We start from the raw sequence: 27,963 nt of genomic DNA, 5'->3' as shown, positions 1-27,963 counted from the left end.
AGGAACTGGGGAACCTTTTGGGGAAGGGGGAGTCTCTTCCAAAGGGATGGGCTCCACCTTAACAAGGGTGGAACCAGACTGCTGGCGCTAACCTTTAAAAAGGAGATCGAGCAGCTTTTAAACTAGAACAAAGGGGAAAGCCGACAGTCGCTCAGCAGCACATGGTTCGGAGAGAGGTATCTTTAAAGGATATTAATGATGCATTAGAATTAGGGCATCCCAACAGTGAGGTTCCAATAATTAGAAAAGTAGTCCAAGTGCCTGTAACTAAAAACTCACCTGAGCTAAAAAATTCTAACTTATCCCTATCAATTAAAAAGCAGAATAAAAATACAAACAAAAAACAAACTTTGAAATGTTTGTATGCTAATGCCAGAAGTCTAAGAAGTAAGATGGGAGAATTAGAATGTATAGCAGTAAATGATGACATAGACTTAATTGGCATCTCAGAGACATGGTGGAAAGAGGATAACCAATGGGACAGTGCTATACCGGGGTACAAATTATATCGCAATGACAGAGAGGAGCACTCGGGAGGAGGTGTGGCGCTTTATGTCCGGGATGGCATAGAGTCCAACAGGATAAACATCCTGCTTGAGACTAAATACAAAATTGAGTCTTTATGGGTAGAAATCCCTTGTGTGTCAGGGAAGACTACAGTGATAGGGGTATACTACCGTCCACCTGGTCAAGATGGTGAGATGGACAGTGAAATGCTAAGAGAAATTAGGGAAGCTAACCAAATTGGTAGAGCAGTAATAATGGGAGACTTCAATTATCCCAATATAGACTGGGTAAATGTATCATCGGGTCACGCTAGAGAGATAACGTTCCTGGATGGAATAAATGATAGCTTTATGGAGCAATTGGTTCAGGAACCGACGAGAGAGGGAGCAATTTTAGATCTAATTCTCAGTGGAGCACAGGACTTGGTGAGAGAGGTAACGGTGGTGGGGCTGCTTGGCAATAGTGATCATAATATGATCAAATTTGATTTAATGACTGGAAAAGGAACAGTGTGCAAATCCAAGGCTCTCGTGCTAAACTTTCAAAAGGGAAACTTTGATAAAATGAGAAAAATTGTTAGAAAAAAACTGAAAGGAGCAGCTACAAAAGTAAAAAATGTCCAAGAGACGTGGTCATTGTTAAAAAATACCATTCTAGAAGCACAGTCCAGATGTATTCCACACATTAAGAAAGGTGGAAAGAAGGCAAAACGATTACTGGCATGGTTAAAAGGGGAGGTGAAAGAAGCTATTTTAGCCAAAAGATCTTCATTCAAAAATTGGAAGAAGGATCCAACAGAAGAAAATAGGATAAAGCATAAACATTGGCAAGTTAAATGTAAGACATTGATAAGACAGGCTAAGAGAGAATTTGAAAAGAAGTTGGCTGTAGAGGCAAAAACTCACAGTAAAAACTTTTTAAAATATATCCGAAGCAGAAAGCCTGTGAGGGAGTCAGTTGGACCGTTAGATGATCGAGGGGTTAAAGGGGCACTTAGAGAAGATGAGGCCATCGCGGAAAGATTAAATGATTTCTTTGCTTCGGTGTTTACTGAAGAGGATGTTGGGGAGGTACCCGTAATGGAGAAGGTTTTCATGGGTAATGATTCAGATGGACTGAATCAAATCACGGTGAACCTAGAAGATGTGGTAGGCCTGATTGACAAACTGAAGAGTAGTAAATCACCTGGACTGGATGGTATACACCCCAGAGTTCTGAAGGAACTAAAAAATGAAATTTCAGACCTATTAGTAAAAATTTGCAACTTATCATTAAAATCATCCATTGTACCTGAAGACTGGAGGATAGCAAATGTAACCCCAATATTTAAAAAGGGCTCAAGGGGCGATCCGGGAAACTACAGACCGGTTAGCCTGACTTCAGTGCCAGGAAAAATAATGGAAAGTGTTCTAAACATCAAAATCACAGAACATATAGAAAGACATGGTTTAATGGAACAAAGTCAGCATGGCTTTACCCAGGGCAGGTTTTGCCTCACAAATCTGCTTCACTTTTTTGAAGGAGTTAATAAACATGTGGATAAGGGTGAACCGGTAGATATAGTATACTTGGATTTTCAGAAGGCGTTTGACAAAGTTCCTCATGAGAGGCTTCTAGGAAAAGTAAAAAGTCATGGGATAGGTGGCGATGTCCTTTCGTGGATTGCAAACTGGCTAAAAGACAGGAAACAGAGAGTAGGATTAAATGGGCAATTTTCTCAGTGGAAGGGAGTGGACAGTGGAGTGCCTCAGGGATCTGTATTGGGACCCTTACTGTTCAATATATTTATAAATGATCTGGAAAGAAATACGACGAGTGAGATAATCAAATTTGCAGATGACACAAAATTGGGCAGAGTAGTTAAATCACAAGCAGATTGTGATAAATTGCAAGAAGACCTTGTGAGACTGGAAAATTGGGCATCCAAATGGCAGATGAAATTTAATGTGGATAAGTGCAAGGTGATGCATATAGGGAAAAATAACCCGTGCTATAATTACACAATGTTGGGTTCCATATTAGGTGCTACAACCCAAGAAAGAGATCTAGGTGTCATAGTGGATAACACACTGAAATCGTCGGTGCAGTGTGCTGCGGCAGTCAAAAAAGCAAACAGAATGTTGGGAATTATTAGAAAAGGAATGGTGAATAAAACGGAAAATGTCATAATGCCTCTGTATCGCTCCATGGTGAGACCGCACCTTGAATACTGTGTACAATTCTGGTCGCCGCATCTCAAAAAAGATATAATTGCGATGGAGAAGGTACAGAGAAGGGCTACCAAAATGATAAGGGGAATGGAACAACTCCCCTATGAAGAAAGACTAAAAAGGTTAGGACTTTTCAGCTTGGAGAAGAGACGACTGAGGGGGGATATGATAGAGGTGTTTAAAATCATGAGAGGTCTAGAACGGGTAGATGTGAATCGGTTATTTACTCTTTCGGATAGTAGAAAGACTAGGGGGCACTCCATGAAGTTAGCATGGGGCACATTTAAAACTAATCGGAGAAAGTTCTTTTTTACTCAACGCACAATTAAACTCTGGAATGTGTTGCCAGAGTATGTGGTTAGTGCAGTTAGTAAAGCTGTGTTTAAAAAAGGATTGGATAAGTTCTTGGAGGAGAAGTCCATTACCTGCTATTATGTTCACTCTGGGGTAGATTGTCAAACACGGCGCGTTTGTGTACTTTTGCTGGCGCATCAGGCGCAAGCAAAAGTACGCGGGATTTTAGTAGATACGCGCGTAGTCGCGCGTATCCGCTAAAATCCTGGATCGGCGCGCGCAAGGCTATCGATTACGTATAGCCGGCGCGCGCCGAGCCGCGCTGCCTACCCCCGTTCCCTCCAAGGCCGCTCCGAAATCGGAGCGGCCTTGGAGGGAATCCTCTAACGCCCTCCCCTCACCTTCCCCTCCCTTCCTCTACCTAACCCACCCCCCCGGCCCTGTCTAAACCCCCCCTTACCTTTGTCGGGGGATTTACGCCTCCCAGAGGGAGACGTAAATCCCCGCGCGCCAGCGGGCCCCTAGTGCGCTGGGACGCGACCTGGGGGCGGGTACGGAGGGCGTGGCCACGCCCCCGGACCGCCCCGGGCCGTAACCACGCCCCCGGGCCCGCCCCCAAAACGCTGCCGAAACACCTTGAAAACGGCGCGGCGGTCGGCCCCGCCCCCGACACGCCCCCCTCCGAAAACCCCGGGACTTACGCGAGTCCCGGGGCTCTGCGCGCGCCGGTAGGCCTATGTAAAATAGGCTCACCGGCGCGCAGGGCTCTTAAAATCCGCCCCTTAGAGAATAGCCACTGCCATTAGTAATGGTTACATGAAATAGACTTAGTTTTTGGCTACTTGCCAGGTTCTTGTGGCCTGGATTGGCCACTGTTGGAAACAGGATGCTGGGCTTGATGGACCCTTGGTCTGACCCAGTATGGCATTTTTCTTATGTTCTTATCTTCTTACGTTCTCCATTCTGGCCAGGTACATGGCCCAGAGCACCATCCCTTGGGACAGGGCCCATGACCAGATCTGGACTGCTTCCTGACATAGGAGGTACAATCCCATGCTTCCCTGCTTGTTGATATACCACATGGCTACCTGGGTGATTGTTTTAATCAGGACAACTTTGTTGGACAGCCGATCTCTGAAAGCCCTTAGTGTTTATCTGATCGCCTGATGTTCCAGGAAGTTGATTTGACAAGAGCATTCCTGAGTGGACCAGAAAACCTGGGTGCTGAGCCCATCTACATGAGCCCCCACCGCAGAGTGGATGTATCTGTGGTTAGGACAATTTGGGTAAGGGGACTTTGAAAAGAGATCCCCCGTTCCAGATTCAAAAGTACCCGCCACCAGGACAATGAGTCCCGGAGAGATGGGATGATTCGGTTGCAATCCTGGAGGCTCTGAGTAGCCTGGCACCACTGCGACCTCAGGGTCCATTGGGCTCTGTGCATGTGTAAACGTGCCAAGGGAATGACATGGATGGTTGTGGCCATATGGCCCAAAAATCTGAACTTGTGCCAGGCTGATACCTGCTGGCTCTGCTGAATCTCTGCCAATATGGTCGTCAAGGTGACAGCCCTCTGACGAGGCAGGAAGGCCCTGTGCTGAGCTGTGACTAGCAGGGCTCCTATGAAGTCCAATTGATGGAACGGGCTGTGATGGGAATTTGGGTTAGTTGATAACAAATGCTAGTAACTCCAACTCTCGAATGGTCAAGCGCATGGACCTGGTGGCACCTGCTGAGATGTGCTCTTGACCAGCCAATCATCCAGATAAGGGAAAATATGTAGTCCCAGCCTGTGGAGGTACATCACCACCACGGCCAGGCATTTTGTGAAGACTCATGGGGCTGACGCTAGCCTGAATGGCAACACCCGATACTGGAAGTGCTGTTTTCCCAACACAAATTGGAGATACTTCCTGTGACTGGGGACAATCTCAATTGAGTGTATGCGTCCTTTAGATCAAGGGAGCATAGCCAGTCCTCTTTTAGTAAAAGGGGGATCAAGTTGCCTAGGGAAACTATCTTGAACTTTTCTTTTTTTAGAAACTTGTTCACGGCCCTTAGGTTTAGGATGGGACGGAGACCTCCTGTTCTCTTTGGAATCAGGACTTTCTTGGAGTAGAATTCCTGCCTTCTTTGCCCTGTTACTGCAGTCTCGATTGCCCTGGCTATTAAGATGGAAGGGAACTCCACTATCAGTGCCTTTTGATGAGCTACCGGCCCCGAAAACAGGCATGGAGGGCAATTTGGTGGAACACCCAACAGGTAAAATTGATACCCTTGACAGACAATGGAAAGAACCCTCTGGTCCAAGTTTATACGGGGCCACTGGTTCACAAAGAACCACAGCATGCCCCTGATCAGAGGGTCCACTGTCCCAGGTACGGGCGACTAGCCTACGCTCCCTGCGACCCAATCAAAACCTTGTCCCTAGAGTTGACTGAGGCAACTACTGGGGTTTGGGGACTCTCTGCTGCCTGGAATGGCCATGGGTGTTGCGTGTGCTGGCGCAGCAGGCCCCCTGCCAGGCCCTCTTACCCTCTTCTGCCTGCTCCAGCATCTGGCTCGACTTCCCTTGCGGCTGTGGGCCACCGTCTCCGTCCTTGGGCTGTTCCCAGTGCTCCTGTCTCCACGGTTGACTCCTGTGCTCCGCGGTGGGCCTCTCTGCGTAGTCCGCGGAGAGACGCCGCCATCCTGCGCTGCTCCCCTCCCTAGGCGTGCGCAAACATGCATCTCTGTTTTTTTTTAAAGAGGCCACGGTGGGAATCCAACCCGCAGCCCTGGATGATGATGTCACTGAGCTCCGATATATAAGGCCAGGCTCAGCTCTTGTTAGTCGCCTTTGCAACAGGTCTCCACGCTGGATGTGTACTTTGTTGCCTCCTTGGTGATTTCCTCATGTTCCTGGTTCCTGTTCCTTCTGTGTTTCTGATCCTGGTTTCGTCTTTTCCTGGTTCCTGTGCTTTGTGCTACTCAGCTATTCCTATGGACTTACCTTCTTCTGGACTCGACCATTGCTTTGCCTGACCACGCTACTGATCATCTCCTAGGCCAGACCTCTGCTTCGCCTGACCACGCTACTGATCATCTCCTAGTCCAGACCTCTGCTTCGCCTGACCACGCTACTGATCATCTCCTGGTCTTGACCTCTGCCTTGTCTGACTACGCTACTGGTTATCTCCTGGACCTGACCTCAGCCTTGCCTTGCCACTGCTTCTTGTCTTCCGCCTGCCCTGCCTTCAGCCTGTTCCTCGGCGCCTCTACAGTCTTAGTCCTGGACTTGGCCTTTCAGGCTTCAGCCTGCTTACACTCGGGTGCCCTCTGTCCGATTCTTGTTCCTATTGGTGCCCGGATCTCTGGGACTCCGCCTTGTCCAGTACAAACTCTCCAGTCCTGCTGTTGCTGTCCCCTGACTGACCTCATCATCATCTCCCCGAAGACCACGGACGGAGGCCCACCTAACTCCAGCTGGCCCCGGTAGTGACAACCCCAACTCGGCCCAAGGGTCCACCTCCTGCGTAACAGATTGCAAAGGCCATGGACTCAGCGGAGGCGTGTGCCCTCCAGACTATCCCTGGCCTGGCTTCTAAGGTCCGAGAACACCAATGATTCCTCGAGGCATTGGCCTCTTCTATTGAGCGTCTGCATGCCTGGCTTGATGCCCAATCCGGTCACTCCGTTCCAGCACTGGGTTCATCCAACCAACAATCCTCTCCTCCCACCTCCAGGGCCTTGCTGACCCTACCAGCTCTGCCTTGTTTCAATGGTGACTCCTAGCTCTGCAGGAGGTTTATCAACCAATGCTACATGCAGTTTGCTCTGCAGCCCTCCATCTTCCAAGATGAACTCACGAAGGTCACCTTTATCTTGTCTCGTTTGGAGGGGAAGGCGTTGGCCTGGGCCTTGCCTCTATGGGAGCCCTGAGACTCACTCCTGCAAGAACTGTCTCGTATTCCGTCGGACCTTCGATGACCCTGGGCAGCATGCTGTGGCAAGTGCTAATCTTCTTCACTTACGACAAGGCCAACAAAGCCTTTTTGACTATACGATAGAATTTCGGATCCTAGCTACTGAGCTCTCTTGGCAAGAAGATTGCCTACGAGCTATTTACCTGGATGGACTTTCTTCTCAGCTGAAAGACGAACTGGCAGCTCGTGAGCTCCCATCCTCACTTGAGGACTTATTGACTTGACTGGCCGATTGACCACTGTCTCCAAGAGCGCCATCAGGAGAATCGAATGCCCAAAGGTCCACCTTGGAACACTACCACTCGCCACTGAGCACCAACCCTGCTGCCGGTAGGGTTCCTTCTGTGGCCATAGTGGAAGAATCCATGCAGTTGGGCCGTGGGCAGCTGTCCCCGGAAGAGAGCCTCTGGGGGTTCCGGACCGCCGCTGAACGACCTCCTGCAGTCGATCTCCTGCCGGCGCCATTTTCCGTACGAAAACGATTCGCGGCAAGAAATCGCTCCCGGAACCCCGCTGGACTCCCAGGAAACTTTTGGCCAGCTTGGGGGGGCCTCCTGACCCCCACAAGACTTGCCAAAAGTCCAGCGGGGGTCCGGAACGACCTCCTCCGTCGAATCGTTTTTGTCTATGGCCGCTGCCATTTTGCGGCGGCCATTTTGAAAAATGGCGCCGGCTGAAGACAACACGATTCTATTGAGGGGGGCCGTTCCAGACCGCCGCCGTTCTGGACCACCGCCGGATCCCCAGGTAATTTAAAGCATTTGGGGGGGGGTTCGGGAGGGTGGGGGATTTAATTTAAAGGGTCGGGGGGGGTTTTAGGGGGGTTTAGTGTGCCGGCTCACGATTTTAACGATTTTTCACGATAGTTTACACACCCAAACGGCAACAATACGATTCCCTCCCCCTCCCAGCCGAAATCGATCATTAAGACGATCGAGGACACGATTCACATCTCTAGTATTGGAGACCGAGAATTACTCACTATCAAGCTGGCCTTGGAGGAATGGCACCCTTGGTTAGATGGTGCTCAGCACAAATTTTCAATTCTCACCGATCATAAAACCTTGAACACTTGAGTCATGCCCAGCGTCTCAATGCCGGTCAAGCCCTATGGGCCTAGTTCTTCTCTAGGTTCAATTTTGAACTGCGGTATCGCCCAGCTGAAAAGAATCTCTGGGCGGATGCCCTGTCTTGTTCCTTCGAACCTGAAGATGTTTCTGAAGAACCCAATCACATCATTGACCCTGCCTATATCTGCTCACCTGCGACTCTCCCAGTCCTAGCTAGGAAAACTGTTGTGCCCCGTCGCCTCTGTGAAAGAGTTCTCCGATGGGTACACGATTCCAAGTTTGCTGGCCACCCAGGACGAGCTCAACCTCTTGCTCTACTCCAGCGATTCTTCTGGTGGCCCACTATGGTCTCTGATGCTAGAGCGTACATCGATTCCTGCAATACCTGCGCTCAACAGAAACCCCCGGTCGGTTGACCTTGGGGTCTGCTTCAACCACTTCCAGCTCCAGAAGAACTGTGGACACATCTTTCCACGTATTTCATTGTGGACTTGCCACCATCTAAAGGTCATACAGTTATCTGGGTCATCATTGACAGGTTTTCTAAAATGGCCCATTTTGTTCCATTGCCAGGCTTACCTTCTGCTCCAGAATTGGCATGCCTGTTCTTTCTTCATATATTCTGTCTGCATGGCTTACCTAAGGACATCGTCTCGGACAGAGGTCCCCAGTTTGTCGCCCGCTACTGGTGCGCTCTTTGTAGTAAGTTTGACATCAACATCAGCCTCATCACAGCTTACCATCCACAGGCCAATGGTCAAGCTGAACGTATGTATCATTCTTTGAAGGCCTTTCTTCGCGCCTACATAAACAATCGGCAAGACAACTGATCAGAACTTCTTCCTTAGGAGGAGTTCTCCCACAACTCCCATATTGCTGCTGCCACAGGTACATCGCATTCTCCATTGCCTATGGTAAGCAGCCCCGGCCATCTTTACCCATACCGCTGTCAGTACCTTCTCCAGCCACACAAGCTACTGCAGATGCCCTCAAGGCTCTCTGGAATCAGACGAACCTTTGCCTGTGCCAAGCCGCTATCTGGGCTAAGAAGTCCGCGGATACTCATCGACGCTCTGCTCCTGAGTTTCTTCCTGGCCAAAATGTCTGGTTCAATACATGATACATTCGTCTTAAGATACCTTCCCAAAGTTTCGCACCAAGATACATCGGACCTTTTCCAGTCATCCGTTGTGTCGGACCGGTTACTTAGCAGCGTCAGCTGTCGCCAAATTTGGGAATTCACAACACTTTGCATGTGCCACGTTTGAAGCCAGTAATCCTCTCTTGGCCTTTGTGTAAGGTTCCCAAACCTTCCCAGCTGGTGGCGGAGTCCGACACCACCTACAAGGTCCATGAAGTCCTTGATGTCTGCCGTAGGGGCCGCTGGTGGGAATACCTCCTTTCCTGGGAGGGGTATAGCCCAGAAGAAAATTCATGGGAGCCAACTCATAACATCCTGGATACGAACCTCTTCCTACAGTTTCATCGTGCCCTCCAGGCAAACCAAGGCCTCCAAGAGGGGGACGTAAGGTGTGTGTGTGTGTGTGTGTGGGGGGGGGGGGGTACTGTTGCATGTACTGGCTGTGGCAGGCCATCGGCCAGGCCCTCTTACCCTCTTCTGCGTGCTCCAGTGTCTGGCTCCACTTCCCTCGTGGCTGTGGGCTGCCTTGTCTGTCCTCGGCTGTCCCCGGCGCTCCTGTCTCCACGGCTGACTCCTGTCCTCCGCGGCTGGCCTTTCCACATGGTCTGCAGAGAGACGCCGCTGTCCTGCACCATGCCCCTCCCTAGGCATGTGTGCGCTCATCTCTGTTTCTTTTAAAGGGGCCGCGGTGGGAATCCAACCCGCGGTCCTGGATAATGACGTCACTGAGCTCCAGTATATAAGGCCGGGCTCAGCTCCTGTTAGTCGTCTTTGCAATAGGTCTCCACGCTGGACGTGTAATTCGTTGCCTCCTTGGTGATTTCCTCGTGTTCCTGGTTCCTGTTCCTTCCGTGTTCCTGATCCTGGTTTCGTCGTCTTCTGGTTTCTGTGCTTCATGCTACTCAGCTGTTCCTATGGACTGACCTTCTCCTGGACTCGGCCATTGCTTTGCCTGACTACGTCTCTGATCTTCTCCTGAACCCGACCACTGCTTTGCCTGACCATGCCATTGATCTTCTCCTGGACCCGAATACTGCTTTGCCGATTACGCCATTGATCTTCTCCTGGACCCTACCACTGCTTTGCCTGACCACACTACTGATTATCTCCTAGTCCAGACCTCTGCTTCGCCTGACCACGTTACTGATCATCTCCTAGTCTAGACCTCTGCTTTGCCTGACCACGCTACTGATTATCTCCTAGTCCAGACCTCTGCTTCGCCTGACCACGCTACTGATTATCTTCTAGTCCAGACCTCTGCTTCGCCTGACCACGCTACTGATCATCTCCTAGTCCAGACCTCTGCTTCGCTTGACCACGTTACTGATCATCTCCTAGTCCAGACCTCTGTTTTGCCTGACCACGCTACTGATTATCTCCTAGTCCAGACTTCTGCTTTGCCTGACAATGCTACTGATCATCACCTAGTCCAGACCTCTCCTTTGTCTGACCATACTGCTGATCATCTCCTAGTCCAGACCTCTGCTTTGCCTGACCATGCTACTGATCATTTCCTGGTCCTGAGCTCTGCCTTGCCTTGCCACTGCTTCTTGTCTGCCACCTGCCCTGACTTCAGCCTGTTCCTCGGTGCCTCTACAGTCTAAGTCCTGGGCTTGGCCTTTCAGACTTCAGCCTGCTTACACTCGGGCGTCCTCTGTCTGACTCTTGTTCCTGTTGGTGCCCGGGTCACCGGGACTCTACCTTGTCCAATATAGACTCTCCAGTCCTGCTGTTGCTGTCTCCTGGCTGACCTCCTTATCATCTCCTTGAAGACCACGGACGGAGGCCCACCTTACTCCAGCCAGCCCTAGTACCCAAAGGCTCAACCCGTGGGGAATGAGGATTGGTATTGGCGAAGCTGCAGCCGCCCTCTGTCAGTCAGCCAGCTCCACCTGCCTACGGTGGGGACCCATAGGGCCTCCCCTACAGGTAGCGTTAACCCCACCTTGGCCCAAGACTCCACCTCCTGTGTAACAGCGGGCGCTTTGGTATTGACGGGAGCAAGGGGGCGTAGGATTATACTTAATTTGGCAAAAGACTTCCTCTGTCCCTGTCTTGCCAGCCTCCTAGAAGAGGAGGATGGGTCCAGAGTGTTGGCGAAGAGTTGTTGTAGGGTTTCATGATGATCTCGAAGTTGGGCCACAGCGTCCCTCACTCTGTCTCTGAAGAGATTCTCCCCAGTACACGGCACGTTGATGAATCGTTCCTGTACCTCTGGTCAGAGATCCAAGGCCAATAGCCATGCCTTTTCTGTGGGCACTGATTCCTGCTGCAGAGACCTAAGATGCTGTCTTGAAAACACTGAAGGTCGCTCAGACCTTGTGTTTTCCACAGTCCAGGCCCTTATGCAACAGCGACATGAGGGTGCCCTGCTGCTGTAGAGGCAGCTGCTTGGCCACCTCCTGCACCTGCTTCCAGATGTCCTGTGAATACTGGCTCATATAGAATGGTAGGCAGCAATGCGTGCAATGAGCGTAATACTTTGGAACACCTTCCTCCCAAGAGCATCCATTGCTCTATGGTCCTTCTCTGGGGCACCGAGGAATGAGTCTGAGAATGCTTGGCCCTCTTGAGGGCAGATTCAACCACCACCAACTGGTGAGGCAGCTGACACTTATCGAATCCGTCAGCCTTCTGAACAAGGTAGACCCCGGCTGCTTTCTTATTAACGGGTGACACTGTGAGGGAGTGTTCCCATATTCTCAGCAGTAGCTCCTTAGGATCTTGTGTACTAGGACTGTCACAATCTCCTTAGGAGGCTCTACAAACTGGAAGATCTCAAGTATTTTGTGCCTGGCGTCCTCCATTAACAACTGAAATGGGATGGCTTCTGCCTTCACCCTCACAAACCCTGCAAAGGTCAAGTCTTCAGGTGGAGACTTCCTTCACTCCTCTGGAGGAGAAGAGTCTGATGGGAGACGGAGCCCTCAGAGGAGGACTCCAAAGCATCATCCCCCCCCCCCCAGGGGTCATAGAGGTGCTCATCTTCACTGTAAGCCACAGGGGATGGGGCCCTAGGTGCTCGGCTTTTGTCAGACGTGCATGCGCTGGTAAAACTGGATGGGGGACTTCAGGTCTCGGCGTCTTTGCCAGCCCACGTAGAGCTTCCTCCTAGGAGCACCCAACAACCATATTGGTAGGGGGAGGCCTTGATGTCCACTGTGCACCGATGCTGTGCCAGGTACCAACACCAGCTGGGTTGGTAACGCACCAATGAGCATATTGAGCTTCTCCAGTAGTGGTATGAGGATGGGCGTCACCAAGATTTGTGCCGTCAGTGCCACAGGACCGAAGCCCTGCAGCGCCTGCTCCACCACCACCTAGACTCACCGCTCTTGCTCCTCCTCAAACGTTGACAATGCCAACACTGGGAGGAAGGAGGGGTGGCCAGATGTTCTTCAGACCCATGAGGCAGATTGGTGACTGGCATCAGGACTGGTGGAGAATTCGCGGACCCCTGGCACTGATGGAGGATTGTCACTCCTCACCGTGGGGTCACTATGGTGCTTCGTGGCATGAGCCAGTGCGCATCCCCTGGCCCGGCACCGTACATCAACAGGGACTGGTGCCGATGCTTCTTCAGTTTTCCTCGATGCTCGGCACAATCCTTTACTGGTGCCAAGGCCAATGATGAAGAACCCTATGTCCTCAGCCTGGAGGAGATCGATGATGGTAGGTCTCCAGTGCCCCTTTCTGCCAACAGCACAGACAGAACCAACGGTCCCGCCAATGTTGATGGCTCAGTGGCCATCCATGCGGCTCCCTGGTCCTTCAATGCTGATGCCGCCAATGCTTCAGACTTCTTCGATCTGAAGAGCTATTCCATCTTGTCGAGTCAAAGCTGATGCCTCTTCAGGGTCATCTGGGTGCATAAGCACAACTTCAGCGTTATGTGATGCCCCCAGACAGAGGGCACATATCTCATGCGTTTTATAGAGTTTTAAAATCAGCTTAACGGTGCTGCCCCAAGAACACAGAGGTACCATACCAGATTTAATAGAAACAAATGTAAGTTTTTTTTATTGCATATCAAAAAGCAATTAGGGGACATCTGGAAGACACGGAGTAATAGCTCCATATTTACAGAGCTATTCCTGTGTGTCTCCCCATATGTCAGTGAGTGCTGTTTTTTTATAGGTAAAACATACAATAGTCCCTAATAGGAATCCATGAAATGGGATCATCATGTACCACGTGTCTTGTGTTAAAACAAGATAAGTTGAATCTAAGTTGCCCTGTCCCACCTCCCACCTTGAGGCCCAATTAAGGCCTAGTTGAGACCCACATGCCTGCCGCTTATTGTCAATCTTCTGTTAGCTCTTTGTCCTGTCAGTCTTTCATTCTCTTAATCTCAGGGGCATCTCCAGGACTCTCTGATTTCACTAGGGCCCCTCAGTCGAGCCGGTATTCTGTGAGAACGTGGCCTCCACCATGTGCTCTTTGTAACCTCATGACCCTGTCATAAGTTCTGAGCAGCTCCAAATGCATTCCAGATGTCTCCCAGAGTCTTCATTCTAGGGTCAGTCTGAGGTCCTTATGACAGAGTTTCAGGTACCTAGACTCCTTTGCAGCTTGGCCTAAGCCAGCATCTCTTTGTTGATTTCAGACTTCAGGCACACATATATATCAGTTTCAGTGATGGATTTGGTCCTCAGGCACCGGGTGCATTGCTGAAAACCGGACATGGCCATGTCAGATGAAACAAAATTAGTGCACACCGAAAACTATGGCAGCAGGTGTCGATGGCCAGCAGGCACCGAGGCACCGCCACCACGGGGAATTGACTGAGAAAGGAAACTTACCAGAATTGCTGAAAACCCTGACTAGGAACACTATGGGAAGGCACCGAGAGGGACCTGGTGACAGAATAACGCAAATAATCCCGCAAAAAACGCAAGAAAAGGAAAGTTTTCCACGAGGCCAAAATGCCAAAAGTGAGCTCACTCACACCGCAAGCCTTACAGCTCTGAGGAAAAAAAGTGACTGGAGAGGGACCCCACGTGAATGAGTGGTATAGGGAATGCTGAGCATGCTCAATGTGCTTAGTCAAAGTTCTAGAAACGTTGACATATGTTTTCTGTTTTGGGGCTCCAACTACTGATGTCGCCCATGTGTGAGGACTATCATTCTGCTTGTCCTCTGAGAATAACAAATCACTAGGACCAGATGGTAATCAAAAATGAAATTGGAGACCTGTTTCTGGTGATTTGCAATCTTTCATTTATTATGTGCTCTGCCTCAGTCTGCTGGAAGGGAGCATAACCCCGATCATTCTGGACTGGTGTAGCAGGTTTAAAGGAAAGGAAATTAGCAGGTAAGCTTAAATTTTTCCTTCTTAATTATTGCTCCATTGCTGTCTTCTAGTGGAGGCTGGGCTCCAGAAGGACTATTTACACTATTGCAAAACATGAAGACTTGGCTATTTCGCCAGGTATTTGAGGAACTAACGATAAAAGTTGTTTGGGTAGATATTGATATCTGTATGTGGGTTTCTTTTATGATAAATAGACATAACCATTGATAGTAAATTTCAAAGGGGCGTATAGGCACACATTGATACGTGTGCGTTGGCGCACTCCCAGGGTTGCAACAATTTTATACGTGTGCTATGTTATAAAATAGCCAGGGCACGTGTATCTGTGCCCCCAATTTTGCAAGTGGTTGCACACAGCTGCAGTTGGGTATGAGCTGCACAATTGAGGGAATTTTATAACAGGATTGTATCCACACCATAACCGGTTTCACCAGTTTGACCACCAGTTCACTTAGTCTAGAGCTAGCTTTGCCAAACCCCTCTTGGTTCTTTAACCTGTAGTCCCCCCAGTTACACAAAATCCCTTAAAACACTCAAGGATGCCTGGTTTGGGTTTTGCTTTGTTTGTTTGTTTTTGTTTTTAACTTACAGCTCCTCCATAGTAGAAGTAAAGTTATGCAGCACTGGACATGGATGCCTGCCCAGGCATGAAAATACTTGCATGCACTTCTCTCTTGGCCCTGCTCTGGAATACCCATGCCTTGCCCCGGAATGTCCATGGCTCACCCACACCACACCCTTTTCTCTGATGTGAGATGTGTACGCATCGGCGCAATCACCCCCCAACTTTATAAATTGGGTAGACACACACATCTCCTACGTGCACACTCATCTCCTGATTTTGGCACGCACCTGGATTTTAAAATGGAAGAAATAGGCATGAATTTATGCAATATTGATATATATGTTCTCTTTTTTTTTTTTTAACTCTGTTTATTGAGTTTTGTTCATATATTCCCAGTGATGGGACCGTAACCATACATCAACACATAATGGGTACAAAGTACAAGGTAGGATACCGTACAACATCGAACAACAGGTAATTAAAGTTTACAATCCACACCAAGTACCTAAACTGAACATAATAAACCAGCAAACTCAGCTCGTCGTACATTAGTCAGACCACAAAACAATTCTCACAACAGGAGCTTGATGCTGGATAGGGTGCACATCGACCCATCAGATCTAAGGGTAACGAAGCCCCCATCTCCCTCCCCTCCCCCCACCTACCCCCATCCCTGCCATCCCCAATTCCCCCCTCCCTTCCCACTTGAGTGTATCCTGTGTATGGGCTGTACAAGAACAGGAAAAAATCAGTGACGGCCAGTGCAATGTATCATAAAGAGCCCGCTATCTTATCCCGTGGTGGGTTGTAAGTACTTAAGAAAGGGTGCCCATAGCAGTGCAAGATCTGAGGTATGCAAGGATGATTGGTGATTACAGATATACATTTCATGAGTAAAAAGTCGGAGAAATAGTGTAAACCATATATCCCACGTTGGGGCATCAGCATCCAGCCATTTTGTAAGGATCACTTTCTTGCCTGTGAGGGCCGCTTTAAGTATAAAAGCTTTCAATAGTGCTCTACGGGGACTTGCCATAATATCACTGGGCACAACCCCAAACAGCCAAAATGCAGGTGTCTGTGGTAGCTGACAATGCCAAAGACGAGCACAAAAGGAGCTGATCGCCCGCCACAAAGACTGGACATTCGGGCAAGTCCAAAAAACATGGGTAAAAGTACCTGGAGACATTCCACACTTTCTGCAAAGAGGAGAATCACAAAGATTAGCCTTATAGGCTTGAGTGGGAGGAATGTAGCCCCGCCATAAGAATTTGTATTGGGTCTCCCGCATATCCTCATTAACGGAGATATCGGGAATAGTTGCAAAACATTTCAAAAAATCCTCATAAGTAAGGTCCAGCTCACTCCAAATGGACCATCTCTGGTATAAGGATTGCAAATGACCTATCTCTCTCGGTTGGGCCAATTCTTTATAAAAACCCGAGATTTTGGGGGGCTTATTAGCCGCTGTGCAGAGAAGGTGTCTGAGGGCAGTGTGGCGTGAGGAATCATTCCAATGCGCAGCACAGGACTGCATAAAATGGCGAATTTGTAAGAAGGCATAAAAATCAGTGTGTGGAATATTGAATTGGTGTTGGAGGTCCCCAAAGCTATATAAGGTCCCAGTGGACGGGTCGAACAATTGAGAGAGAAATATGAGTCCCTCCGCTTTCCATCTCTTAAAGGGTGTGTTCCCCTCTCCCGGTAGAAAATAACCATTATTTTGTATGTGTAGGAAAGGCGTGATACCCTGTGGTTGACGGTACAGGTGGCAAAGGCAGGCCCAGGCCGCTCGGCACGTGGTCACTAGTAAGTGAGATCTGAGCTGGACCGGAACCTCCGAGAGCCTTGCGTGAAGCAAAAAATTGAGCGAGGGGACTTCATACCAGATCTGTAAAACGGAGTGAGGCAGAAAGTGAGAAGACCCGAATATCCAATCCCTGACATAACGTAAATTGCAGGCTAAATTATACATTTTAAGGTTGGGCACCCCGACTCCCCCCCGATCAGGGGGGAGGTACAGCATCCCCAACGGAATGCGAGCTCTCTTGCCCCCCCACAAAAAGTTCCTGAGAGCCCGGGTCACTACAGTCAGATCCGCTGTAGAAAGCCACAGCGGCAACATTTGAAGGAGGTAAAGCCATTTAGGCACTATCATCATTTGGTAAAGACGGATCCGTCCCTTGAACGACAAGGGTAAGTTCCTCCACCTTTTCAAAGTATCAACCGTGTAAGTCAGCTTTGGGTGGACATTCAGCTGGTATATAGTATCCAATTGATTGGGTATAACAATCCCCAAGTATTTAAGGGTATCAGACGCCCATTTTAACGGGAACTCCCCCTCCCAGGTTTCCCTCAAGTTGTGCCCCACGTCTAGAGCCTCTGACTTGTCTCTATTAATCTTGAGGCCAGCAAATACCCCGAAATGTTCCTGTACTTGTAGTAAGTAAAATAGAGAACATTGTGGGCGAGTCAGGAAAACCAGGACATCGTCGGCGAAAGCCGCGACTTTGAAAGACTGACCCCGTTTGCTGAACCCCCAAATGTCAGGGTGCGTCAAGATCTTACGTAATAATGGGTCAATTGTAAGGATATAAAGAAGAGGAGACAGTGGGCAGCCCTGCCGTACCCCCCTCTGGATAGCCACTGGATCTGATAACAACCCATTAGTCATAATGCGGGAGTGAGGATGATGATATAATAACCCTAAATAGGACACATAATTCCCCGATATCCCATATCGCTCCAAGACGGAAAACATGTATGACCAGGCTACCCTATCGAATGCTTTTTCACTGTCAAAGCCTATAGCCAATGCAGGCACTGTATATTGTTGACACATCGTCATAGCTGATAATAGACGCACAATATGACCAGTAGCCGAGCGACCCTTGACAAAACCCACCTGCTGCTCCGTGATAAGTAGGGGCAACAGCAACGCCAATCTGTCTGCCAAAACCTTCGCCAGGATCTTTAGGTCGCTGTTAAGCAGTGATATGGGCCTATATGACTCCGGTTTATGCGGGTCTTTGCCCGGCTTTGGCAAAACTATGATAGGAGCAGAATTAAAGTCTAATGGGAAGCTCTTCTGCAGCAGTCCATCCACATAAAAATTCGTCAATGGGACTGCCAAATGGTCTCTCAACATTTTAAAAAAGTCATATGAGTACCCATCGGGCCCAGGGGATTTACCCGATGCCATATCGTTTATGACTCGGAGAACTTTGTAAGTCTGAATGGGGCGGTTGATAAACTCCCTTTGCTGAGATGACAAGCTCGGAGTATGTAAATTGGAAAAGAAAGACTGTTCCTCCCCCCCACCGGGGGTGGAGTCCTCCGCATATAAGGCGGTGTAAAAAGAATGGAAAACTTTCCCAATAGCCCTAAGGTCCGTGACTTTTTGCCCCTGAGTATTAATCATGGCCTGTATCGCCGTCCGAGCCCTAGTCCTCCTCACAAGGTTGGCCATAGGCCGTCCCACCTTATTGCCGTATCTGAAAAAATTGTGGTGGGCTACTTGAAGGGCATTGCAAGCTCTCTTGTGTAGGACAGTGTTGAGCTGATGAAGTATGTGGAAGTAAGCCTGTCGGTGGGATTCCGAGGGAGAGGATAGAAAGGTCTGCCTAGCCTGCTTAGTCCTAGCATCCAAATGAAGAATATCTTTCGTCATGCGCTTGTGCCTGGCACTCATAAAGCTGATTATTTCGCCTCGCAACACGGCTTTCCCCGTTTCCCAAAACAACTGAGGTTGAGTCACATGCTGTGCATTATCCCCCGCATATGCCGTCCATTTGGTTATCAGAAACTGTCTGATCTCCCTATCCCCTTTTAAGGCATTAGGAAATCGCCACCAGCGGTCTCCTCCAGATTGTTGACCAATATTAAGACCAACCGATACCGGGGAGTGATCTGAAATAACCGGGTTTTCGATGTCTGCCCTGTCCACCCTCCCAAGAGCGTCCTGAGCCAGTAAAATATAATCTATGCGAGAGAACGTCTGGTGTGGGTTCGAGTAAAAGGTATATTCCCAGTTCGTAGGGTGGAGGACTCGCCAGATGTCCAACAGTCCAGTCACATCACAAAATTTTTTCACCCCGAGCTCCCAAGCGAGTCCCGCTCTGTGTCGACCTGTCAAGTGTATTGTCCCACACACAATTGAAATCCCCTGCAATACACAGAAGACCCTCCTGGTGAGAGAGGAGCACATCCGCGAACGAACGCAAGTATTTCTGTGGATTGTCAGTGGGTACATACACATTACCAATAGTGATCTTCTGCCCCCTCCACTTTCCAATAATTAACACATAGTGGCCATTGGGGTCAGCAATGGAGCGTTCCACTTCCAAATCCGCAGATTTACTAATCAGTATAGCCACCCCAGCTTTACGGTGTGTGGACGCCGCATAGAAGCATTCTCTCACCCAGTCCCTTTTCAACTTTGACTCTCAAGGGAAGTGAGATGTGTTTCCTGTATACAAGCGATTTCCCCATGCAATCTCTTTAAATGAGCTAATATTTTCTTGCGTTTAATGGGAGACCCCATACCGTGTACATTCCATGAAATTATTTTTGGCATGATCCCAGCCAAGCGTGAAGTGATCCTAACATTCTTCTCTGCAATATCTCCTGGTGGAGAGGGTCCCAGCCGCCCCCTATCACCAGTAAGGTCCCACGGATTGACATCCTCCTGCCCGTCTCACTCACCCACAGGGAATCCCATACACACTGCACTATCCGTTCATCCTCAAATCCCCGCTCCCACTTACACCCGCCATACTCATACACCCAATCAACCTCCCAACCCCCCCTCCCTCCCCCCTCCCCCACCCTACCCCAATGATACAAGATTAGCATATTGCCAAACGGGCACAAAATAAATGCACCCGATCTGGGAGGTCCGCTTAGGATGTCCGGGTGCCACGGACAACAAGAACTGAATCTATGTCCCCAACAGGAGACCTAGCAAAACAACAGTCTAACTTTGAGTCCAACATAGTCTTTAGGTGTATAACATGTCGGACACTGGCGCACGCGCTCAATCATCACCATCCCAGGTATACCAGATCATGAAAAACGCTGTAGCCCTCTCCGGTAGGGCCAGCGGCTGATAGTTTGAGAGGCATGCGGCAATGGGATCCCACCGAATCCAACGAGACCAGGGCCCGCACATAGTCTAAGTAATACCTGAGTAGACCAAAGGAAAAAAAAAATAGTAATCCATCATGGGCTTGGCCCCTGCCTGTTTTCCAGAGAGCTCACGAACGTCTTCGCCTCCTCAGGGGTCTTAAAAAGGTGGGTTTTTCCTTCCCACCCAACCCTCAGCGTGGCAGGATAAATGAGGGCAAATTTGATACGCTTCTCAAATAGCTGGGAACACATTGGGGAGAACTTTTTCCGTTGCTGTGAGACTTGCGCCGAATAATCCTGCGTAATCCGTACAGTATGGCTTTTATATTTCGCCTCTGGGTTCCGTCTATATGCCATCCATATTTTTTGTTTTATAGCTGAATTAAGAATTTTGGCGATAGCTATACGAGGGCGCTTGTCTGAGTCTCGGCGTACCCCCAGTCTGTGCGCACGTTCTATTTTCATTGTCCCTTGTAAATCTGGGAGGCCTACCGCCGCTGGCAACCATTCCTCCAAAAAGTCCCCCAAGCCGCGCTCGTCCACCGCCTCCGGGAGCCCCAGGAACCTCAGATTATCCCTGCGAAGGCGATTCTCTAAATCATCCATTTTTTGCAAACAGTCCTGGAGAGACTTATCTTGCACGCCACTTTTCTCTGTTTGGGCCTGTAGCCCCTCCTCCAACCCCACGATCCGGTCTTCCAAGCCATCGAGCCGCGGCTGCAGAGCCGCCAACGAGGATTTTACCTCCTCCAGCTGGTGAGTAATCCCCGCAAGTTTAACATCTAGGGTAGAATCCAGCGTTGCCTTGAGCGTGTCCACGGTAAGTGGCGTCGCTACCACCGGGCTGATGGCGCCGGGGCTCGGCGCCATTTTGGAATCCGCGGGCTTAAGCTTGTCTTTTTCTTTGTCCTTTTTACCACCTCGTGCAGCCATGGTTGGTGGGGTTTTGTACATATAATGTACAATCGACATGGGCCGTGTCCCGACACGCGTCTCTTATGCCGGTTCGTCACCTCAGGGGGGTAGAAAGGGTATGAAAAAGTCCGTGGCACCCGGAGCTCAGGGAGAACACGTCCTCCCTAGCAGATCATCCCACGTGACCCCCCGATATATATGTTCTAATGTATTTTGATATATATGTGGTTGCTTTTGTTTAATTATGTTTTAATTTAAAATTTCCTCAAGTAAATTATAGAGGCAATGATTAAATGTAAATAAATGAAATGAATGCTGTCTCTGCAACATTCTCTTTATCTACTGGCTAAGGAGCAGAAAGTGAGCTTAGGAATTGAAACTAGGTCTCCTGAAGCAGTACCATTCGATCAGGGCTGGCGCAAGGGTATTAGGCACCCTAGGCAAACTTTTAATGTTACGCCCTCCCCCTTGCACATCTGCCTAGAATTTTCTTTCTTTCTCTCTCCACCTCACCCTCATCTTGTCTTCCATCTGCCCAGCACCTACTGTCTACAACTTCCCCACCCACCCAGCTTCTTCTTTCTAACTCCCCACCCCAGACATACACACACATCTACCCTGCATCCATTTCCTTCTCTTTCTTGTGATGCCATGCCTTAAAGGTAGGTAGGTGGCACCTGGAGGTTTCCAGGGTTTTTGACCCCCAAAATATTATTTTGGTGCCTTAGGCAACTGCCTAGGTCACCAAATGAAAGAAGTGACCCTACTTCAGCTCAACATTGAAATAAATGGTAACAATTTTTAGGGGCTAAGTTTCACATGCAGAAATTACTTTTTAAAAAATTCCCTGCCCTACATATGTGTAAACTTATACATATATGTTATGTTTGCTAATAAGTTTACCTGCACTGAGCCGAGGTGCGTACTTTGTAAAATTTGACCATCTACGCATAAATCATCTGAATAATTTTGTGCACACCAAATAACAGGTGTAATTTCTGTAGGGTAGATTTGGTGGATAATTTTCAAAGCAAATTTATGCGTGTAAGTTCACTTTGAAGATTGGTGTAACATGCACATATGTAGCATGTTTGACAATTACTCTCTCTTTGTCTACTAGCAAACACAACCAAAATGCATTTTTATAGTTTTCTTGTAACCGTAATGAACACATTCTAAATAGTTCTAAATTATGTATATGAAATTTAGTATTTTTCTGAAATCGTGCATTTGCAATGCACAAAATCCCTTAATGGTAGAACAGAAATTCTCTGCATTTTCCTACAGAATTTTCTGGCTTTTGAATATTATTTGTATATATTTTCTTCTTCAGGCTTATCCTGAGACACCAAGAAAAGATTGGGTAAGAGAGTGGCCTGGGCAGGTGGTATTATGTGTCTCTCAAATGTTCTGGACAACTGAGGTTACTGAAGCCATCTGCAGTGAATCAGAGGTACTATAAAGCATATTTCCTGTACTTTTTTATTATAATTGAGTCTCAAGTTGTCATTTTGTTTTAAGAACAATAAATTATCTCACACCATGTGTCCACTTTTGAAATGTGCTGTCATGTTGTTTCAAGACAGATATCAATGATAAAATTATTCTTTGTTCTGGTCAATAATTACCTTTTTATTTTAATGATTAACAATAACCATACATTGATATTAACCATCAAGGGTTTTTTTTTAAAGGTTTTAAAAAATATTTATTATGATTTTATGTTTGTTTTTCATTTTCATCTATATAATCATGATTTATGTGTTTATTTTCAATATGTATGCATTTACTGTGTAAACTGCAATTGTGTCTATAAATTGTGGTATATCAATTTGTAATAAACATATTTGAATTATGATAAGTAATATTTTTCTTTGGTAATATCAACAGAAGTAATAAAAACATTTTTAGATGCTTCTGTTATTAGCTTTTATAATTCTTGTTAAAAATGCTAAACAATGTTTTGTTGTTTGGTGTCATTTATGGGGTGCAGATAAGTAGTGCTTTTTAGACTTATGCTGCTATCTTACTTACCCCTAGATTCATCAAAATGAGTTAATAATGCATGGATAATGCCCATGCTATGAAAAAGAGGTGTATTTATGGAAATTACTGCACCATGTGATAACATACTGCTTTTCATTGGTAGTAATGCAATAAACTTATTGCACCCTGTGATAATTCCTGTGAGAGAGAGACTGAGAGAGAGAGAGAGACTATCTACAAAGGTTGCATAGTAGTCAAGTACTTACATCACCATAGGAGGGCCATCTAATAGCTCGAGGTGAGGTGTTGGTGGTGGTTTAGGTTTAGGGGCCAATTTCTCATGTAGAATGAGGAGGATTCTGGCCCGCCCTCGAACCGCTGCCATGCGCCCAGCACGCCCCGAACCACCACCACGCCCCTGGCCCGCCCATTTTTTAAAGCCTATACACATGTCCCAGAGCTTGCGCGTGCTGCCGAGCCTATGCAAAATAGGCTCGGTGCGCGCAGGGATAGGTTTTTGGGGGTTACACGCGTATCTTACACGCGTAACTCTTTGAAAATCTACCCCTAAACCATCACCAACACTTCACCTCGAGCTAATAGATGGCCCTCCTACAGAGATATAAATAGTTGCACACCGTGGGGGCTTCCCCAGAGGCTCGCGCTCTCTCTCTCTCTCCACACTCCACTCCCACCCCCACACCCTCTTCTCCCCCTCTCTCCTCCCAAGCCCAGGAATGCAATTCTAAAAATTTATCACAAAATGTGTTATGGCCAGTTTGGGCATATTGCACAGCTTAATGCCAGAAAAAAAGGTGGTTATTTCTGGTATTAAATCTGTGTGATAGCATGTGTTATGCTATCACATGGTGCGATATTGCCCCTCATTTTCATAAATCCTGCCCAAACTCCACCCTGATTTCATCCCTTCCAAAAATTTGCATTTGCGCCATGTGCTACTATTATTATCAGATGCGTTATGGTGTTAACACACGCGTTAAAGCATTATCGCATGCATTAACGCCATAATGCATTTTGATGAATGACCCTGCAAGCCGGATAAATAGCATTGTAAGACTTATCCAGATATGTAGCGACTTTGCTGCTATTTAGCCAGATAAGTCAGATCTTATCCAGATAAGTTCTACTTTCATGATTTAGCTGGATAAATCGGATTTTATCTGGATAAGTAGTGTGCAACTGCTATACTTTTACATTTTTATATCTAACTTAAAAAATATATACGTGGAGACTTTACCCACAAACTTTACACACATTTGCCCCTCATAAGTCAATTTTTATGTGTGTAAATCTGTTGCAGAGTGCGCCCTTCAGCCCTGTTAGGAGTGTGGAGGCGTGGTCCAACTCTAGGGAGGATGTGAGCCCTTGGATCACAGCACAGCTCAGGGAGGAGCCCCAAGATTCACCATGAGAGGTGAGCAGAAACGAGCACGGGTGGAGCAGGAGTAAGGCTGGACTGAAGACAAGGCGAGGATTAACCGGAACAGGATCAAGGCAGGCTAAGCCCTCCACTGGACCTACACGCACCAATGAGACCCAGCAACGCAATGCTGGTCTCGAGAGTAGCCCTCCGGCCACTTGATAGCCCTTCTGGACCCGTCGCTTGGGAACGACGAGTGCGTGAGGCCAGACGGAAGCTGAGGGCAGGAACACAAAGATTCAGACGTGGATTTGGATACTCAGGAGACTCAGATGAAGACTAGGATACTCAGGAGACTCAGACCAAGACTTGGATACTCAGACAAGGACTCAGAATACTCAGAAGACTCGAAGGACTCAGACAAGGACTCAGGATACTCAGAAGACTTGGAGGATATGATGAAACAGTGGCATAGCCTTGGGTGGAAGGACCACTCATTTGGGCTCAGATTGCCTGACATTGGAAGAAGAGGCATTACAGCATGACATCTGTGGATCTCATCCTGCAGGAGCAGAAGAGACCCTGCAGTATGTCCACCGCGGATCCCATCTGTCATTGGCTGAAGAAGGGGTCTGATGGTGGCTGAAAAAGAGGCCCTGAGAAAGTGTGTGTGGGAGTGGGAGCCTGTGCATGTACGAGCATATGGGAATGGGAGCCTGTGTGTGTGTGTGAGCCTGACATAGTAAGAGCCTGTGTGTGTTTGTTGGGGAGAACCTGTGAGAGAGATAGCCTGTTTGTGTGTGTGAGGGGGGGCGGAACCTCTGAGAAAGCCTGAGTTTGTGTAGAAAGACTAGGGGGCACTCCATGAAGTTAGCATGGAGCACATTTAAAAATAATTGGAGAAAGTTCTTTTTTACTCAACGCACAATTAAACTCTGGAATTTGTTGCCAGACGATGTGGTTAGTGCAGTTAGTATAGCTGTGTTTAAAAAAGGATTGGATACGTTCTTGGAGGAGAAGTCCATTACCTGCTATCAAGTTCACTTAGGGGCGGATTTAAAAAGCCCTGCACGCTGGCGCGCCTATTTTGCATAGGCCGCCGGCACGCACAGAGCCCCGGGACACGCGTAAGTCCCGGGGCTTTCTAAAAGGAGCGGGGAGGGGGCGGGGAGGGGGTGTTCCCAAAATGACGCGGCGTTTCGGGGGCGGGCCCGGGGGCGTGGTCGAGGCCTTCGGACCAGCCCCCGGGTCGGGTGATGGCACGCGCAGATTTACGTCTGCTTTTAGCAGGCGTAATCTGCCAACAAAGGTAAGGGGGGGGGTTTAGATAGGGCCGTGGGGGGAGGGAGGGGAAGGTGGGGGGAGGGCGAAGGAAAGTTCCCTCCGAGGCCGCTCCGAAATCGGAGCGGCCGCGGAGGGAACAGGCAGCGCGCGCTGGGCTCGGCGCGTGCAGGTTGCACAAATGTGCACCCCCTTGCGCGCGCTGACCCCGGATTTTATAAGATACGCGCGTTATCTTATAAAATCCAGCGTACTTTTGTTCGCGCCTGGTGCACGAACAAAAGTAAGCGATTGCGCAATTTTTTAAAATCTACCCCTTAGAGAATAGCCACTGCCATTAGCAATGGTAACATGGAATAGACTTAGTTTTTGGGTACTTGCCAGGTTCTTATGGCCTGGATTGGCCACTGTTGGAAACAGGATGCTGGGCTTGATGGACCCTTGGTCTGACCCAGTATGGCATTTTCTTATGTTCTTATGTTCTTATGAATAGGAGCCTGTAAGAGAACCTGAATATGGGTCTATATGTGTGAGCCTGTAACAGCGAGAACTTTGTGTGCATGTATGGGGGGAACCTGTGAGAATGAGAGGTTTTGGGTGTGGGGGAGCCTGTGAGAGCGAGAGAGAGAGATTGTGTGTGTGTGGTGGGGAGCATGTGAGAGTGAGAGCTTATGTGTGTTTGTGTGTGTGATGGAACCTGAGAGAGAGAGCATGTGAGAGTGAGAGCCTGTATACATATGAATGAGGGAGGAAGGGAAGAAGATGGGAGAGAGAAGAAACAGAAGAAGAAAAGAGGAAAGTGGAAAAAACAAGATTATTTATTTATTTTATTATTTAAATTCTTTTAATATACCGATGCTCAAGACGAGGTCTTATCGTACCGGTTTACAATGAAACTAGGGGAAAACCAATTAACAATATATATAGAAGGTAAAAGTTACATTGAACAAGGGGAATAAACATGGGCTTTGGAAGAAAGGAAAGATTTCAAAATAATACAACTGGAGAGTACCAAAATGGTAACGAGACAAAAGTAAATTAACAAATGGAAATTAACATAAGGTTGCTGAATTCGGCTGGAGAGTTATCTCAGGCAGGTGTTATCATAACATTTCCAGAGGAAGGAAGAGCAGGGGAGGTAACGTGTGGGGGGGGGGGGAGGGAATAGTGAGAGGGTGGGTATGTGAGAGAGTTAATAAAGGTTGAAAGAGGCTTCTTCAGCTGTATGCTTGGGCGAACAGCCAGGTTTTCAGTTTCTTTCTGAAGGATAGGTGGCATTGTTCCTGGTGTATATCAGGGGGAAGAGAATTCCATGGAGTGGACCCGTTGTCAAAAGTGCTCGTTTATGAATGGAGCTGTGGACCAAGGATTTGCTTGGGGGAGCCTGGAGAGAGCCTTTGTATGCTGATCTGATCGGCTTTGTGGAGGCATGAAGTTCCAGCGGGATGGAGAGTTGGAGTGAGGATTGTTGGTAGACCGATTTGTGGATAATAGTAAGAGTCTTGAAAAGTATTCTATAGTGGATAGGAAACCAGTGTAGGATTTTTAGGACTGGAGTGATGTGGTCCTTACGACGTGAGTTTGTAAGGATCCTAGCCGCTGCATTTTGTAGCATCTGTAGAGGTTTAGTGGAAGAGGCGGGGAGACCGAGTAGTAGTGCATTATAGTAGTCAATTTTAGAAAATAGAATGGCTTGAAGAACTGAACGGAAATCATGGAAGTGTAGTAGTGGTCTTAGTTGTTTTAGGACCTGTAGCTTGAAGAAGCATTCTTTAGTTGTGGTATTAATGAACTTTTTAAAGTTCAATCTTGAGTCTAGGGTTGCTCCAAGATCTCTCACCTGGGTTGCTAGTGGTATGGTTGCGTTGTTGGCGACAGGGTTATTATCACTGGGGGAGATGACAAGGAGTTCGGTTTTGGATGTATTGAGAACCAGGTTGAGACTTGATAGAAGGCGGTTTATGGAGTGCAGGCAATTGTTCCAGAAGTTTAGTGTGGTGGAGATGGGGTCTGAGATGGGGATTAGTATCTGCACGTCATCCGCATATATATAGTGGGTGAGGTTGAGGCTGTTGAGTAATTGGCATAACGGAAGTAGATAAATATTAAACAGGGTAGGAGAGAGAGATGAATCCTGTGGTACTCCTTGTTTAGAAGGGACTGGGTGGGATTCTTTGTCATTTATTTTGACTTTGTAGTACCTGTTG

General features: G+C 48.1%; 1 protein-coding gene across 1 annotated transcript in view; it reads left to right on the top strand.

Annotated features, from left to right (window-relative positions):
* Positions 1-27,963, top strand: part of DNAH12 (dynein axonemal heavy chain 12) — a 1,160,754-nt gene that overhangs the window by 514,327 nt on the left and 618,464 nt on the right. The window contains 1 exon segment of the mRNA XM_029600929.1: positions 22,442-22,561. Within this exon segment, the coding sequence (XP_029456789.1) occupies positions 22,442-22,561 (120 nt within the window).

The sequence above is a fragment of the Rhinatrema bivittatum genome, chromosome 4 (genome assembly GCF_901001135.1).
Source record: "Rhinatrema bivittatum chromosome 4, aRhiBiv1.1, whole genome shotgun sequence".
NCBI lineage: Eukaryota > Metazoa > Chordata > Amphibia > Gymnophiona > Rhinatrematidae > Rhinatrema > Rhinatrema bivittatum.
This window is presented reverse-complemented; position numbering and strand designations above follow the sequence as displayed.